General features: G+C 39.4%; 2 protein-coding genes across 3 annotated transcripts; one reads left to right on the top strand and one right to left on the bottom strand.

Annotated features, from left to right (window-relative positions):
* The first annotated feature begins 12 nt into the window (after positions 1-12).
* On the top strand, positions 13-13,858 carry LOC113672001 (uncharacterized). 2 transcript variants are annotated; one of them, XM_027188269.2, is made up of 13 exons: positions 13-75; positions 168-257; positions 1,240-1,365; positions 1,861-2,031; positions 3,168-3,353; positions 5,292-6,206; positions 7,867-7,903; positions 8,420-8,444; positions 8,904-9,242; positions 9,806-11,188; positions 11,428-11,848; positions 12,075-12,230; positions 12,886-13,858. In XM_027188269.2, exons 1-13 carry the CDS (start codon positions 52-54, stop codon positions 13,009-13,011), a joined length of 3,999 nt encoding a protein of 1,332 aa, XP_027044070.2. In that variant the 5' UTR covers positions 13-51; the 3' UTR covers positions 13,012-13,858. The 2 variants fall into 2 exon arrangements, with proteins under 2 accessions (XP_027044070.2, XP_027044071.2); XM_027188270.2 differs by lacking the exon at positions 5,292-6,206 and having other exon boundaries at positions 14-75.
* Positions 13,859-15,092: 1,234 nt separating this feature from the next.
* On the bottom strand, positions 15,093-17,927 carry LOC113671998 (protein misato homolog 1). Its single transcript, XM_027188266.2, has 3 exons — positions 17,214-17,927; positions 16,081-16,359; positions 15,093-15,987 (listed from the first exon to the last, which is right to left on the bottom strand). Exons 1-3 carry the CDS (start codon positions 17,892-17,894, stop codon positions 15,223-15,225), a joined length of 1,725 nt encoding a protein of 574 aa, XP_027044067.2. The 5' UTR covers positions 17,895-17,927; the 3' UTR covers positions 15,093-15,222.
* Positions 17,928-17,930: the final 3 nt, after the last annotated feature.

Below are 17,930 nucleotides of genomic sequence, written 5' to 3'. Positions count from 1 at the left end.
TTGCCGAACGAACAAAGCCATGTGATCAGACCAGACAAGGCGGCTTTCAAGATGGCGGACGCTGGTTTCTTTCGGGTGAGCAAAAACTAAGCTTGATATCTAAGCTTTCACTCGCTGTTTTTGAGGGTTTGGTTAGCTAAAATACTAGAGGTTTCCCTTTTCTACAGGGCACGAGTGCAGAACAGGACAATCGATTTCTTGACAAGCAAAAGAAGTTGTTGAAATCAATGCGATTTGACGACGTTCTCAACAAAAAGGTAAGCCAGTGCTGTGTTGGCGTTTGATTTTCTCTTTCAAACTACATGGGTAACTGTAGCATATTTCACGAGTACTGCATACTTAAGGTACTTCGAAGACTTACGAAATTTTTCAGTCAATATGGACACATGCAGTATTAACAGGCATGCAGCAAAATTGTGTTATCATGTTCACGTGCAAACGCTATTGTGTTTATGAGCCAGGGGGAAGCTTAAATTAGTTGACTAAGGAAATTGAAAATGTTAACAATTTACGTATTTTCATCGAAAAAGCTTTTAAATTTAATACGATACATCAATGCTTTTTATTTTTGGCTCGAAAATTATCATTAAGGAGTGACCTTAATGAGTATACCAAGGACTTAAAGTCTTAAGCTGCCACTATGGGCCACATCATTGAGGCACTGTACAGAAAGAGTTCTTTATTTTCAAATGTTTCTTTGACTTATAGCTTTGAGCATACTTGATAGACCAAGACGGCAATAAATGCCGTTTGTATTATTGTCATGTAGGCAAAATGAACAATGCTCGTTTACACCATAACATCAGTTTGCAAGTTCTCCAAGTTCTCCTTACCATCCTCTATATTTTTCCCATGGTACTTACAAGGATTATTTGCTTTAGTAAGAGCTTCTTTACCAACCATTGTTATTGTTTCCTTTACTCTTTACTCCTTGATGTCTGATTCAGGTGTGATGCTGTTGCAAGAAATTAGATCTAAGCTTTTCACTCTCATGGGTGAAAGGGCTAAGATTGTAGTTCAGACCCTGGTTTTTTTAAGGGTAGATAGTGCTATCCTGTAGGTGAATGGCAATCCAATTTTGGTAAACTAGTTTTAAACCATCATGGATAGATCAATGAAAATGTATTCCATGAATTGTGTTATACAGCCTACAAGTAACTGTCACAACATGGTAGAAATAATAGAGAGCCTTGCCCTTTCATTAACATGTCTTTTCTTTTCTGAATTTTTGTGTGTCAGGTGGACATGGAAAAGGTCAACCTTGATATAATAAAACCTTGGATAACAAAGAAGTTGATTGATATACTTGGAGCTGAAGATGATGTGGTTATGCAGTATGTCTTTAACATGCTAGAATCAGAAAAGGTGAAATAATGACTACTCATTTTACAGTCACTTTCTCTTGAGCTTTGAGTTTCACTCAGGGGGCCTTACAGAGTGACATTCTAATAGACAGGTAAAGGACAACAAAGAATACAAGTAGAGCACCCAGGAAGCAACCTCTTAACCAGGATACCAAGTCTCCCCTGTCGAATTATTGTAGTTGAAGCCTTCCAGAGGTGACTGCATTTTACAGTCTTTTGACAGGGTATGGGAAAATTAAATTGAAATCTTGCAGGAAAAATGTAAACTGTGCAGGATTATACAGCATTTTTGAACATGTATTTGGTACAATGATAGAGTTTTTTCATACTGGTATTAAGCTATTGTTTTACTCACTAATCAGTTACTGTTTCTTCCCTTTCCAATTATATATTATAACTGCCTTTCTTTATTTACCAAACTGTGCTTTCAGCTGTGAGAAAAACATTAGGATTTTACAGTATTACCTATTTATTTTTTATGTATTTGTTTTTTCAGAGTCCAGATCCAAAGTTCATGCAAATAAATATTACTGGCTTTTTACAATCCAAAAATGCCCGCGAATTTATGAAGGAGTTATGGACTCTTCTTTTAAGTGCACAAGAAAATATTGGTGGTATTCCTTCTGAATTCATGGAAAAAAAGAAAGAGGAAATCAAGCAAAGAAAGGTTTGAATTCTCTGTTGGAAGAGGAATTGTTAGGATACTCAATAAAGAATGATTCTTGGGGCATTAGGAATCCAAATTGTAGATTGATATTTTTACTCTTGGGCTGGGTTATTTTTGTTTTAACTTTGCTCTCATGACTATTTTCACTGAGAGCAATATTCAATTGTGTGTCCCTAGTAGTTGGCAAATATATTTGCTTTGCTTCAGAGCATTACCCTTTGTTAGAGTGCCCTGACAAAGGGATAATGCTCAAAATGTCAACTTTACAAACTCTTAACAGCTGATTGCCAATTTACATTATCAACTCAGTTGATAAAACCCAAATTATCTTGTAACACCCTCCACCAATGTAGCATCACAGTCTCTTTAGAAACTTACCTCCTTAATCCATAAATCATATTCAAGCCTGATAAAAACCTGATTACTGTTTTGAGCTCTCTGATTCAGTTTTCTTTTCCTGTGAATTAGAGCTCTCTCTCTCTCTGTATAAAGACCAACTGAAATCCTTGAAACTAGCGACACTAGTTCAGTGCAGAGAGTTTCTTAGTTTGGTTCAGCTTTTTAAGTTCATTAAAGGATACTCTTCTGTAAACACTAATGATTAGATATCCTTCAGTAACAGGCAATCAAGAAAAAGTCATCAGTTTAAACTATGTAAACCATTTTGCTGTACAGATATCTCTAAGTATTCTTTTTGGCACAGATATATTGACACGTGGAACAGTTTACCGTCATCAGTAGTTGAATTTGACTCAATGAATGCTTTTAAGAAAGCACTAAAATCAGCATTATTTAACTAAGCCTGTAATTACAAAATTGAATTATTCTATGTATTATACATTATTTAATAATTATCATTTTAAACAAAATTTTTATCTTAGATGTCTTCTTTATTTAGATCTTTTATTTATATAGATATATGCTTGTGTGTAAAATGTTTCAGTATGTATATGTATACTGCATAGTATTAAATTTTTATATCTGGGATATAGTTTACAATGAGGATTAAGTTCCTCCCTTCTATAACCCTTTTTTAATAATAATATGTTATATGTTATTATTTAAATAAAGTTGTCATGAATAAATGTTTATTTGCATTTTTGATAATTATGGCTGTTGTCTTCTTCTCTTGATAGCTGGAACAAGAGCGTATCCAAGCTAACCTTCAGAGATATCAAGGAGATCAGCAGCAAACAGAGCCAGACAGCACAGCAACAGATGATAATGTAGGCAATGAAAATGGATCTGCACCTGCATCTGCTGACATTACAGAGGAATTTCGGAAAGCTAAAGAACTGGCAGAGCAACTAGCAGGGAAAGAAGTGAGCATTTCTTAATTTCTTTTTACAATTGATTAACCATAGTGATAGAGAACTGTTAACAAGAATTGGAAGAATCTTGTGGAGGCTCTCATTGTTCAGATGCAGTAGATTGACACGTCAGGTAATCATATTACATGTGTTCACAGGTTTCACACATTCTATACCCTGTTCTTGATGAACCAAGGTGGTTAGAAAAATTGAGATTGTAAGCAGGGCTTGAGATTGCAACTGATGCTGGCACCAGTGCGACTAACATGTTCTGGTCTAGTCACTGTGTTACTATTTGAGCCTCTTGAAAATGTAGCTATTATCTTTCAAGTTCATTTTTTAATCATCTCCACCTTTAACTGTCCTTGTTTCTATCAATTTTTACAATTGCCTTTTCTTTTTTTTTCTTTCTTTTTTTTAGTTTAATCAACTAGCATTATTGTCTCTGACAAGTTAAGGGTGGTAGGTCACAAAAGTAATTCCAAATATTGTGACAGACCACATCATCTTTGAATAGAAAAGGCTTTGTTAAAAATAGTAATAATAATAAGAATAAAAAGGAACAAAATTGATAAAAATGGGTATAACTTGTATGCTATAGAAAATTATGCATTCACTCATGTTAGGTAACACTTTTTGTACACTGGTGTTTGTCAGAAATGTCAGGAAAATGCATTTCTGAGTAGGTGCTTCATGAAGTGAATTTCTCTAATTGTAAACAACATCTTCCCTGGAATGAACAACTGATAATAATAATAAAATCAAGAAAGATGTTTCATATTTGTCACCATTATGGGAAAAATAAAAATCTGTTTTCCACTGGTTGATTTTAACCCCAGCCACTGTCGATTTTACACATGATTACTTCAACTAAGTTTGGAAGAACTTGTTGGTGAACTAGGCCATATGCAATGCATGCTTCAAGGATCTACAATGTTGGAAGTGCCTGGTTGTGAGATAGAGGAAGGCGAAGTTGCAATCAGAACATATTCTAAGAGTTTGAAATGGAAGCTGACAACACAAACTCAATATACAACAACGATACAGCACTACCACTCTCAGGACCAAGAGAGTTGTCTCCTGAACAGGGATACTTCAAAAGAGAGGTTCTCAATTAAATTCATGGAAAGAGGTCTTCTGGAGAGGTTTAACACATCCTCTGAATGAAAATAAATGTTTCTTAGAATAGCATTTCTCTCCAAGTGTAGTGTATGTTACTCTTGCTGGACATTGGTGGCTGGCTAATGCCTCTTAAGGTAGAAACATAAGTGAGCTGCTTCTGCATCTACTTCAGTAATATTTGATTTTTGCCCTGATGTAAAGAGCTACATATGCACTATTACCTTGGTGTGTATGTGTTCTATAGTTTGAGATGTAACCCAGTCCATTTATATGTAGTTCAAGGTGCATTAAAGAAAGATGTTTATATTCCTAACAAGCACTGGGAAAAAAATTAGTTGTTCCTCAAGATGTAAAAGAATTTCAGCCAGTTTTTATATCATTGTTAGATGTTCTAAGTGAGCTACAGAGATCATGATTGTAAGCTAGGCTATACTCAGTAATACACCTAGTTAGGCTTCAAATACTCCCAATACATTGTAGCTTAAAGTGACCTATTCGATATAAAGACAACTTAGCAATGTATCAGGCAATTTGTCTCATGAACATGTCCTGCAAGATGAAATTGTAACTGCAATGTGCTGGCTTTGTGGTTGAAGTTGAGCATGGCTTCTTTTATTCACAGCAGACTAGAAATACTCTATTTAAGTATCTTCAGGTAAGAATATTATAATATAAGTTGTCATGGATAAGTTTTAGTTATTTGAATTTCTATGTTGCTATTTCAATTTCTATTTACTTTTTATTTTACAAACTTTACTAAGGTAAGCTAACTTTGAAATTGAGTTTTTTGTGTTAGAGTTACAAATTATGTTATTTATTTCAACACAGAACAACCCAAAAAGAGAGTACAAGAAGTCCAGGCAAGACTCTGCTCATTCTGACAGTGGTGAGAGTGATGATGAGAGGGCCTCCAGGAAAAAGAGTGGGTCAGACACAAGAGTAGATACGTCTGACCTTACATCAGTTGTGGAAGTGAAAAAGGAAAAAGATGCAGAGGTGAAGTCACCCAGTAAACTCCTCCAACCAAAATGGAGGTCTCGGCTCATGTCCTCAGCTGCCCAGCCAGTTGACAGAGATAAACCTGGATGGGATAAAGAGCATCAGCAGAATGTTGCCCTCGCAGCGACCCCTGACATCAATGTTGTCTTGACCGGGGACTCTATCATCAAAGGATTGAGTCGTTATCCAAAAATCTGGAGAAAGTACTTTGCCCCGCTGAAAGCACTGAACTTTGGTATTGGTGGTGACAAAACTCAGCATGTTCTTTGGCGACTCCAGAATGGGGAACTTGAGTGTGACCCTAAAATAATTGTTGTACTTTGTGGCACCAACAACATAGACAAAAACAGTTCAAGTGAAATTGCCCAAGGTATATTGGCCATTGTTGACTTCATTCGGAACAAAAAGCCCAATGTGAACATCATTGTGTGTGGAATCCTTCCCAGGGATTTATACCCCAGCTCAAGGCGCAACAAGGTTGATGATGTCAATGAGGAACTGTTTCAGTATATAAGCTACTCAGAAGAGCTGCAGAATGAGAATGTGTATTTCTTACCACCAGAGAAGGGCTGGACTGTCAGAGGAGGTGAACTTGACAAAAATCTCTACTTTAAAGATCACTTACATCTTGTAGAGGAAGGAGACGAGAAGCTTGCCAAATCAATCACTCGTTTGGTGAAAGAGCTTCTTAAATCTGATGATACAGAAGGAGACAGTTCTGTTCCTAACAAAAAGCTCATTAAGGTATATATCTTCATTTGTATTGCCACTCCCCTTGGATATGGTCCTAATCCATTCCATACAACTCAAGCAGTGCATCAAGTTTTCCCCAACAGTTTTTTGACATCCTTAACAGTCTCAAGTGAAGAGAGGCACTGTGAGGGCTTAGTTGCTTGTCTAAGAAAACAACACAGTCATCTAGCCATGCCACAAAGTCAAAAATCTTTTGCAATAGTCCCTCTGATGTGATAATACTTGCATTAACACTCTTTTTTCCAACCTTACATAACACCTTTTCTTCCTCTCATCATTATTGTTTAGATTATCATGTACTAACATGTTGTTATCATTATAACTGATTCTTCAAGGAAGACCCATGCTTTCTGTAAAATTCACTCAAAGAGTGATATACATGTTAAAGTACTGTTATCCCAATTATACACTGTAAAATTAATTTACATGTGCTAAAGGTCTACAAATGCCATGTCTCACTTCTCTTGTGTAAATATCGCATGACTAAGTATGGTTGGGATTGTGATTTAGTCATGCAGCAACAAATGATTGTGAAAATCAGCTTGCCTAAGAAAATTTACCCCATCACAAAACTAGTGGTGTGTTCACTCTCCATGCTAAGTTACTTTGCCTTAGATGTTTACCATCATTTCTGTTTCAAAGATGAGTCTGATTTGGGGTTGTTAAAACCATAGAATATTTATACAAACACCAGTTAGCTTGAACCTAAAGCCTGTTTATAAAAGAAAATAAGTTGTGTTTTTACTGTAAATGTGAAGAAATATTTCTCTTCACCTCTGCATTTTGTGGAATCTGGTGACTAGTAGTCTAGACCGCAATCTTAACCTGCGGTGTGCGTGCGGCACATGTGCAGAGACAAAAACGTGCTCGACTGCACGAGAGAACCGCCATGTTGGAACTTGGACTCGTTATGTACTCGTTGTGTTTTACTAAGCGTGGCCGTCCGGTTTTGTTCAGTTACTGTTAGAAGTTTGTGATTAAGTATTCGTCGATTAAAGTTAATTAATTCAGTCTTGTGGTTTACACACATTTCATCTCTTTTGTTCTTTCCATCCACATTTACCTTTGCACTGTAACAAAAGAAGAGTTTGGGGAGGGGTAGGTTGGGAAGAGAAGAGCAAGGTAGAAAGATAGAGGATGTCAGAAATGTATTTAGCTAAATATGTGCTTGTGTTGCTAGTTGTTTCTAAATATTTTTATCTTTTTCCTTCATCTTGTTTTTACTTAAATGGGAAAATATGTACTGGTTGTGTATTTAATTCGGCATTTTTTTCATGTACATGTCAGAGAGGTTTTGATTTTTTTATTTGAGGTAGCATTCTTTTTTTTTTGTCTCTCTAGTGTATCAATATGATGCATTTAGATATGAAAAATGTTTTTTTTTTTTAACTTTTCAATTGACAGTGAAATGTAATGGGCCAGTGCTCATGGAAAAGCAGTTTAATAGATAGTTACAATCTAGAAAAGAAGTGGCATCTGGCTGCTGTGTCCACTGAGCAAAATTACAACTGTTTCTGTTCTCTATATTACGTAATCTATGGTTTTTCCCATTATGCAACAACCATTAAAACCAAACCAAAAACTCTCCAGGAAAAGAAAATATATCAGGCCCAAAGTGAATTTTCTTTTCTCTCTCTGTTACTCTCCACAGCAAAATGAAATTGAAAGAGCTGAAAAGGCCAAGAAAGGTAGGTGCAAGTTGTGACATTATAACAGTGTTTCTTAAATTACATTCTAAACTTTTAGTAGCGTTAAAGTTCAGCAATTTTGAGTACCATTTCTAGTCGTAGTGCAAATTGAAATTTTTGCTCTGAACAGTCGTAGATAAAGAAATTGCCTCTCTGCAGGTGAAGCAGGCCTAATAAGGTTTTGTCTGCTTGAATACTCCTTGTCACAGAAGATGAAAGACCACAAAACTCTTTTTTTTCATCTTTGTTTCTGTCCCTTCAGACAAGCCCGTTTGAGTAACATGTGCGCAAATACGCAAATTCTTGGACGCCGGAGTCACTGACTTCCAAATGATGATGATGTAGTTATTATGAGATTACTAATATTGATTATTATGATAATAATGATTTCAGCAAAAATTAATAAAAAACTGTTTCTTCATAACACAAATTTCCCCAAAAGGATATGTTGGCTTGATTTGTTTCCTTTACTATTTCTTAAAACGTTTCATTATCTTGTTTGTTTTGCTTCTGCAGAGGCTGCTGAAAACAAAGATATGAAGTAAGTTGTACAACTTACTAACAAGTTTTAATAATTATGTTTTTCATTATTGGGCAATTTAGTATTATCAGCTGAGGTAATAGCGTAAATTGGCCACCGTAAAGAGGGCAAAGCCGACATTTCGAGCGTTAACTCTTCGTCAGAGCGTCCTTACAGTGACCAATTTACGTTATCAACTCAGTTGATAATACAAAATTACCCTGTTATACTCTCCCACCGACGCATCATATTCCGCGACAAATTTACATCTCAATGAAGAAGACAGATAAACAGGAAAAGAAACTCAGGAAGGATACTTTGTTAAGATATAACTCAAGTAAATGTTAAAAGTGTCTGAAAAAAAGAAAAGGAATGAGAAGCGATGATATAGGCGACGATAAGGTGAACAAGGTTTACAGATTTAGAAATTCAAATATTCAGGGTTCAACCTTTGATGTCTATCGTTTATGAAATTTTCAGAAGAGGAAACTCTAGTTCACGTTCGCGGTCACGTTCAGGATCACGCTCTCGATCACGTTCACGTTCTCGCTCAAGAGACAGAAGAGACAGAACACGGTCAAGAGACAAGAAAGGACGTAAGCGTAGTCGGTCCAAGTCCTCAGCTTCTCGGTCACGTTCCCGGTCGTACTCAAGATCACGATCACGCAGTCGGGAAAAGCGGAGAAGGTCTCGTTCTCGCTCGCCCCGTCGTGTTTCTTCGTACAACAGAGGTCGATGGTCACCTCGCAGACGCCGTAGAACGCCTTCCCCAAGGAGGTGGTCGCCACCTAGAAGGGGAAGATCACCACCACGTAGGAGGTACATGATAGTTAAGTTCGACTTTGATCACATTTAGAGCAGTTTCTTTACCGCTCTCTTTGATTGGTTAAGAGAATTCGTGCAAATCTCTCGTCTAATCGAATGCGCAAACAATACTTACTGCATCTCAAACACTTGAGGCCGTTGAGATTTACCTTTTGACCCAATTGGTTCCTTTGTATTTTTCTTTGCCCGGTTTGGTTTTGGTATTTTATTCCAGTTTTCGTTGTATCAAAGTCATTCGACAGATAAGCGCTTCGTACTGTGGAATTAACTTTATTTCCTCAAAGATAACGATTATGTATTAGAAAAGAACTCGAGCCTCTTGGATGATATTATTTTAGCTTCGGATGGAACGCGAATAAAGAGAGCTTGAATATGGTTCACGAGGTAGACTCTTGCACTGAGTCTACTCTAACAGCTGTCTTTTGTTGTCGCTGTTTTGTTTTGTTTTGTTTTGTTTTTTAAGAAGTCCCATTGCACGCGGAAGGGTCTGAACTAACTCAAATTCTGAAATATCCAAGGGGATCATTGTGTAACGAACTAAGCATTATTGTTTCTAGGTCTCGCTCTCGTTCACCGCGCAGGAAGCCACGTCGATCCCCATCTCCTCGCCGCCGATCACGCTCAGCGTCAGCGTCATCACGGTCACGTTCTGCAAGTTTCAGCTCACGATCGTCACGCTCACGCTCAAAATCACCTCGAGCCGACACAACACGAACAGAGAAAATGGAAAAGGGTAAAGAAAAGGAAAAGGAGGTTGAGAAGGAAAAAGAAGAACAGCAAGAAGACGATAAAGTTAAATCAAAGGAAAAGTCGGCCAGTCCGGAAAAAGCGAAATCAAAGGGTACTCCCAGCCCTCCACCGACGCATCATCGATCATCCTACAAAAAGCAGGAACAGCCTCATTCACCGGTCAAACAGCCTTCCCCGTCCTCGTCATCCTCTGCCTCGCCACCACCCCCTCAGATCAAACAAGAGAAAGAAGTCACGGAAGAGAAAGAGAAGTCGCCGCCTTTACCAAAATCCAAGAAAACGACAAGCCGCCGCTACCGCAAACACTCGCCGTCACCATCCTCGTCTGAAGGGGAGTGGTCACCAGAGAGGAAGAAGAAAGCTGACTCCTCTAAAGATCGGAGAAAGGAACGAGAACGAAGTGAGTCACCAAGGGATCGGCGAAGAAAGCCCCGAGATGAGTCACTTTCCTCCAGACGAAGAAGGAGAGACGATTCACGCTCGCCTTCCCCACCCAGACGAAAGAGAAGAGAGTTTTCCCGTTCGCCTTCTCTCCGAAGACGGCGCCAAGAGAGACGTTCTTCTTCTCCTCGAAGGAGGAGAAAAGCAGAACATTCGCAATCACCATCTCCCAGGGAAAGGCGACGACGACCTGAGCCATCGCCGCCACGAAGTAGAGAGCGTAGAAAGGAAAGAATACCGTCCCCGCCACTGCGAAGACGCCGTCGGTCAAGTTCGTCACCTCCTGTAACTCGTCGGTCAGAATCGCCACAACCATCGGGTCGTCGTCGTGCCGACGAACAAGATCAAAAAGAGCGTCGCCGCTCTCCAGAACCAGAGAAAGTAGCTGGTCGGAGACGAAAGCGCTCGGAGAGGTCTCGGTCTTCTTCAGGCTCGCCAGTGTCACCACAGAAGCCACAGGCCGAACCTGAATTAGCGAAGAAGTTAAAAGCTCGTCAAGATAAACGATCATCTTCGTCTGCTTCCCCTGAGCCGTCATCGGCTAAGAAAAAGACGCGTGAGACTCGAGAGTCTCCCGTCAAGTCTCCTCTAAGGGACGCAATTCGAGGAAAAGGAGAGGGAAGAAAACGATCAAGGTCGAACTCGCCTCGCGAGGATGCTCGGGATCGGAAACGTTCGGCTTCTCCTCGAGAAGATTCTCGTGATAGGAAACGAGGGGAAAGAAAGTCGCCGTCCATGTCACCCAAGAGGTAAGATGTTTAGGCTGTTATTTTGAGCGCGGTAATAAATGGTTGACAAAACTCCTACCGATATCAAATCTTCTCTTTTCTTACTTCATTGTTTATGGTTCAGAAAGTATATTGTGTGTGCATTGCATTTAAGATAATTACTTATTTCTTAATTAACAGTGATTTTTTTTGTATTGAAACTTAGTGGAAAATGAAAAAACTGGTTTCCTTAGGATAGTCAACATTTAATTTGTTTTAAGGCCCAAAAGTCGGAGATCAGCACAAGGTGCCTCTGCTTCGCCTGGCCCCAAAACCAAATCTCGTACAAAGCGTTCTGCTTCAGCCTCGCCCCAGCCCTCACCCGCGAAGGCTTCAAAGTCACGCGCCTCAAGGAGATCGCCGTCATCTTCTCCTGAACGGGAAGTCAAACCTAGATCTCGCGCTGCCAAGCAATCCTCGCCTGCCTCACCCGAAACTCGTCAGCAATCGCACGCGACCAAGAGGAATCCTTCGGCATCCCCATCACGTGAACGGGTCAAACGGAAAGCGGCAGCCAAGAGGACCTCTAGTGAGGAAAAATCCCCCGAGCCCTCAGCAAGAAAGGCCCGAAAAAGCCCCTCAGTGCCGGAAGAAGAGCCGCCGAGAAAGTCTCCTAGCAAGTCCCCTCCTGCTCCTGCTAAGGTATTATAAATACTCTCATAGTATTCGGTGTCAGTTATGTGGCGATCTTAACCTTTAAACTCCCAAGATCTTAGTAGTAATTCTCTTTACTGTCTTCAAGATGATTCTCATAATGTAAGTTTGGAGAATTTTGTATCGGATAATATATGGATATTATTGGAGAAGTTTCATGTTAATCACTTCTGGAAGTTAAAGGGTTAATCTTGGTTTGTGTAACCTTTAACAGGAAAGCTCTGCTGAGGAACAAGAGAAACCAGAGGAAAAGGAAGCAAAAGGTGAAAAGAAAAAGAAACATAAGAAACACAAGAAACATGGGAGCTCGAAACACAAACATAAGCGTTCAAAACACAAGAAACACAAAGACAAGGACAAGTCACCTGGGGTTAGTAGTAACTTACGTGTTAACGCTGCGCTTTAAATTAAGAGAAATTTTTTGCAATTGAGTATCGAAAGTAGACCGGAATATTGCATCGGGTTTGGTTTTTTTCGCTCTGTCATTGGTCTAAAAAAACTCGTGTCACTCTCTCAACCAAACAGATGCAAAACTTAAACCAATCACGAATTGGACACCCGTGTTGTCCCGCGCTTTTGACAGCTTGCTTGATTGACTTTGATTTCTCGTTATTTCCCAAGGGTATTTCCCTTTCATCTCATCGGTTGTTGTGATACCTTTGAGTTTGGCTTTATGACACTTCATCGAAAACCGCTCCATTTTGCAAATGGGAATCGTATTCACCGACGTCCTAGTTAGCGCGCGGGTGTTGCCTGCGCCCACATGTCCACGTAATTTGCACTCTTTTGTACATGATGACCGTCAGAATTGATAAAAGGGGCATTTCTCGAGTCTAGTTTGTCTGAAGGTTTTCCCTGACAGAGCCCTTTTTTTCTGGGATAGTCGTTTATAAGGTTCTAAGGTTGTAAACAGATTAACCGTAAGATACGTTCTACACAATGAGGGAATGGCCTTCAACTGTTTGATGACTGTTTTAATCGTTCTCCAGTAATCGTATGCTAAATTTGTTTTTCCTTTTTCACAGCACTCGGATAGCATGGAGGAAGATGACACAGAAACCTTGGAGAGAAAGCTAAGAGAGAAGGCTCTTCAATCGATGCAGAGACACGCCAAATCACCGGAAGGACAGGAGGAGAACGACGACGATTGATTCGCTGAAAAGTTAACAAAAGGCAAAAATTCAACAGTAGAGACCGACCGACTATCTTTGAGAGAAACACCCTGCCATTACCCAGGCGTTTAATATCTTGATATTTCTCTTGAAATAGCGCAGTTATCGTACACAGTATTAGTAGTAGTTCTTTATTTTTTAGCTGACCTCCTCCCACACAAAAGGACTTGATTTCAGTCCTTTTTTTTCAAACGTGATTCACCGCCAAGCGGTAGAGTGCGTGCTAGCTTAAGATCGTCTATATGCCTCCAGAGTTTTGTTTTCCTCTTTACCCAATATACAACCATTAGGCGAAAAAAAACGTTCTCAACTTGCCAATCAGTTTTGCACATTGCGGCTTTCGAGTTTAGAACAGAGAAGAATTTTGGTTCAATAGCATACCTTTCCAGTGGCATCGCACCAAGCAATGTTTTGTTCTAGTTAAGGGCTCTTACACGTCATGACTCCAGTGAAAAACCTTTCAGGTTACTGTTGTGCGTGGAATTCAAAATAGTAGAGCCTGGTTTTTAGTGCACCGCGCTTCTTGGTTGTAATGAAACGTCCTACGATACGTAAAGCTTTTTCAGGTTTCTGTGTCGGGACGTGTTTCTTCTAAAGCATAGGTATTTATTCTGCGCATTAATTTTCCTAACCGTGTGTGATTAGTGGAAAGAGACGCCAACAAACGAACATTATTTCGAGGTATTTTATTTTCCGCACACTAAGTTTTATCTTTTGAGAAGAAGACAAGTGAGGCAACCATGATCAACCTGCGAGTCTTTTTTTATTAACTTTTGTTGTAATTTAGTAAACAAATCTGTAGTAAAGTCATTCTTGCAAAATATAACCGGTGAATCTCTTTACTTATGGTTGATGTCGCCCCATTAGGCAAGAGGGTTTCCAATGGGAAACGGGTCCCTGAATACGTGCGTTTTCCCGCACGATACCGACTGTAATCTTATTTTCTTTGTAATGAGCCGTCTCGTTGTTACCTTTTGAGGGTCATTGCCACGAGGTTGAACTTGGTTGAATTAAATTTAATTGTAAGTCAATTTGGGCGGAATCCACTGTTCCACCTGATATGTTTCAACACTCTTGCCAAAAAAAATCACATTTCTGGCTATATTTTCTGGACTTGTACTTCCAAACGACCCGAAAACTTAACGCTTCTTAGACTACGAGCAGTCCCTCCTTTTCGGCGGGTCCGTCGCGCGAGTCTAAAGAATTCAGCCCTCCCAGAGTTCCACGCAGTTCGATAAGATCTTTTTTTTTCCTTAAATGTTTTTTTTTTCTTTTTTCTTCTTTTTCACTCCCCCGACGGACGTCGCCTTAAAGATGGCACTGCTCGTAGTCTAAACTTTCCTTAAGTACATAACAAATTACCACGCCAATTACGGGTATTTTTCTGTAAATAAGTACCGTGAGAATGGGATGGCAAGTGAAACCTTTACATTCATCTATTGGGGCAAAATCAAGGCTCAGCACTAGTATCTCGAGCTTTTTTTTTTATTTGTAAATTAAAACACTTTATCATGGATTAAATGAATTTTGTAAAGCGACCCTAACTACCGCGCGCGTGCATTTCTTTTCTCGCGCTTGACGTAGATCTTTGTGGCGTACAATCCGTCGATTCAAACGTCATTTTTTCCGTTTAGTATTGAGATGTCTGCTACAGTGATTCGCACAGAAAAACAATTCTTTTAACTGGCAGAAACAGTTCAAACTAATTTGTTCTTCCGTCGAAGACACAGAAAGTGGATAAGGTGGTTTTAAAGCCGGAGTTTTCCTACAGGGTGTACATCGCAGCCGACCGGTGAGATAGTGCGCAAACTTAGGAAGTCGTTTCATGTAGATTACAACAACCAGAAGCAAACGTCTATCGCAGTCTGAGACCTATAGGTAAAAATCGTGAGACGTTGCCAATTCCTAAAAGCCTTATCAATTTTCGTGGGAAAGATGCATTATTTCACCGAGGAGAAATTTCAGTCACTGAATCTAAAGATTTTGGTTTCACTTCATTGTAACATACGTAGACAGAAGAAACTTTCTTTAATTTAAAGATAAAAAGATTCTAGCACTAATTGAAACGCTTCCTTTTATTTGTTATTTTACCCAGGGGATGAGAGATTGCCTGGGATTTTCAGGCGAAATTTTCGTGGGCTATTACAACGAAGTGAATCTGTTCTTTAAAGAACTCTCTATTTTACTGTATCACGGGTTCACGTAACGCTGAGACAAACTAGTCAAATCTTCAAGCATTTCTTTAAATGTTTCTTCTTCAGTACCTGATTCCAAAAACAAATGATGCTTACTGATATTTACTCTTTTTGCCCACTGAATCAATGACAGAAGCATACTAGCGATGCCGGAATTTGTCTCGAGACGACTAAGAACACTTGTCTGACTCACTCGTACACTCTCTGGTCTTGTATATCCATCAACAACAAGTCCATCATTGGTTACTCTTGAGCCGAAAATATTTGGAAAAGGAGGCTTGACCATACAAGTTTGATTGACATTCCAACACACAGGTTGAGCCTGAGGGTGTAAATTTTGCAGAAATGTTTGAACCATTTCACTAGCAGTTGTGCAAACTTCAAATGGGTTCTCATGCAACACAGAATTCTGGGACTGGATGTTTTGTTGAGGTGTATGGGTGAAAGAAGCAGGGATGCCTCTTATGACTGCAGACTGAGATATAAGAGAGGAAGAATGTGAAATACCAGGAGTTACTGACTGAAAAAGTTCTGTTCCATTTCTACTCAGTGTAGAGCCTAGAAGGGACGACAAAGGAATAGCATCTTCTATGGGTAAAGGGAAAGTCAACGAGAGGCTGGCAATCTTTCTCTCTCCAAATGCCACACTATTTACAAAGCTGTTCATGTTGACTGCCTGAGGTGTGAGGAGCCGGTAAGGCATAGTGATTGTGTCCACACATGCTCCCAACACTGCACTGGTGTGGTATGACAAAGCAGGCTGGGAAAGAAAAACAAAAAAAACACCTTAGCAAACAATTGCTTATGAGATGATTACTGGTTCTATAATGCTCATAAAAGGAAACTAAATCACCTTGTAATCTAAAAGAGGAAAATCCCTGGCTTGTCCCAGGTGTGGCCACACCTCTTGAGCAAGTGACATAGGTACAAACAGATCACTGTTTAATGCCAACTGACCAAAACTCAGAGCTGAATTCAGGATTCTATGAACAGCATCTTTATGTGCTTCCTTGGGAAATTCAGTTGGTGTAACTCCAAATGTAAGAAACGATTTATTCCCATACTCATCTCTTAGGTCTTCAAGTAGCTGGCTGCTTATGCCACCAAAACCATTATATACATCAGAGAATATCTGTAGGAACAAAATATAAAACTGACATCAGTTGAGCAGACATTGCAGAGACTTTAAAGAAGTGTCTATAACTGAAGCTGGACACTTAAGCATTAACCCTTTAACTCCCAGAAGTGATTAACATAAAACTACTCCCTACAATATCCATACATTCTTCAGGAAACAGGTAATCAGAACTAATTTCTCATAACTAATTTAAAAGGAAATGTGTAGCAGATACAGGAGAGAATTAACAATCAGATCTTGGGGGTTAAGGGGTTAAGCAGTGCAAAACTAACACTATAGTTTTCACTATGCTCAATCAGAACATAGGAAAATATCACATGAAGCCAAAGAAAACTTAAACTACAGACACATCGATGGCCTCAGGCACAGGAAAGTGTGAATGGCTGAGCTATGATTAGTTTATATCTAATTGATTGCATATGTAGCACAGGTTTTCTGAACTAATAACAGATGAAAGTTAAGCACACAAAAAGCTAGACAAGCAGCAGGCTCCTAAGTGCAATTAGGCCGGATCACTGGTCAACGGGGGCAGGGGTTGGGAGAGGTAGAAGGAAGGAATTGAAAAAAGCAAGAAAATATTAGGGGGAGGGAAAATGGGCAGTAGACAGTTTTCCTATTATCAATTCTGTTCCTCACTGAGAAGCAAGGACCCAGATTAAGGTTAAACAGACCTGGATTACAATCCATAAGGCGTTAAGAATCACTTTAAAACAGACAACTACCTCTCTCAACTTACAAAATCACTAAGTGAACAAAATGGCGAAATGATCAAAACTTTGGTCTGATAGCTTCCAGACACTCTATGGACCTCACCACAAATTTATTTTTCCAAGCGGTATAATTCTAACCTGGAATCCCTGTAGACTGTCACATTCCTCGACAAAGAAATGAAGATTGCTTTCAAACTCATCATAAAAGTGTTCATCTTTGGCTACAGACTGTCCGTATCCAAACACATCAAATGGACTAGTGCTTCCACCATGCAGGTAATCCCGCACAAGCTGAATTGATTTCGGATGCAAGCAGGTTCCTAAGAAGTCTGACCACACAGAGACATTTTTATCCAGGTCATAATACTTTTCTCTTGGGTTTTTATCGACAGGATCCTGATCAAGCGTTCTATTGTCAACAGAAACTTCTGTTTCGCGATCGTTCTCAGACTCCAGTACCGCTTCTAAGTCCATTTGAAATTCATTTTTAGGTTCTGGTTCTGATTCATGTACAGAAACTGCCCCTTCCCACAAGGTTTCGTGGCCGTCAGATGGAGTCTGATACAAAGTTCCATATTTTGGTAGATTTTTTAGACTTCCTTTCAAATCGAACACCAACAACCTTGGAGTGTAAGTTTGGTCGCCCTGTAAAGTTAAACCTTCCCTAAACAACACATCGTGGTTAATTTCTTGTTGAAATGAAGAACTAGGGTCATAGCAGAAGCTAGATTCTTGAATATTCCACCAGTGAGTACCGACAAAGTTGGAGTAATGACCAAATTGGAGAGTTATCACCTCTCGTGTTAGACTGCCCGCCATATTGTTACTAATCGATCCTTATGAGCAGCGGACCCT

Source organism: Pocillopora damicornis, chromosome 8, assembly GCF_964200805.1.
Source record: "Pocillopora damicornis chromosome 8, jaPocDami1.2, whole genome shotgun sequence".
Taxonomy (NCBI): Eukaryota; Metazoa; Cnidaria; class Anthozoa; order Scleractinia; family Pocilloporidae; genus Pocillopora; species Pocillopora damicornis.
The sequence above is the reverse complement of the archived record's forward strand: the minus strand, read 5'-3'. Positions and strand labels throughout refer to the sequence as shown.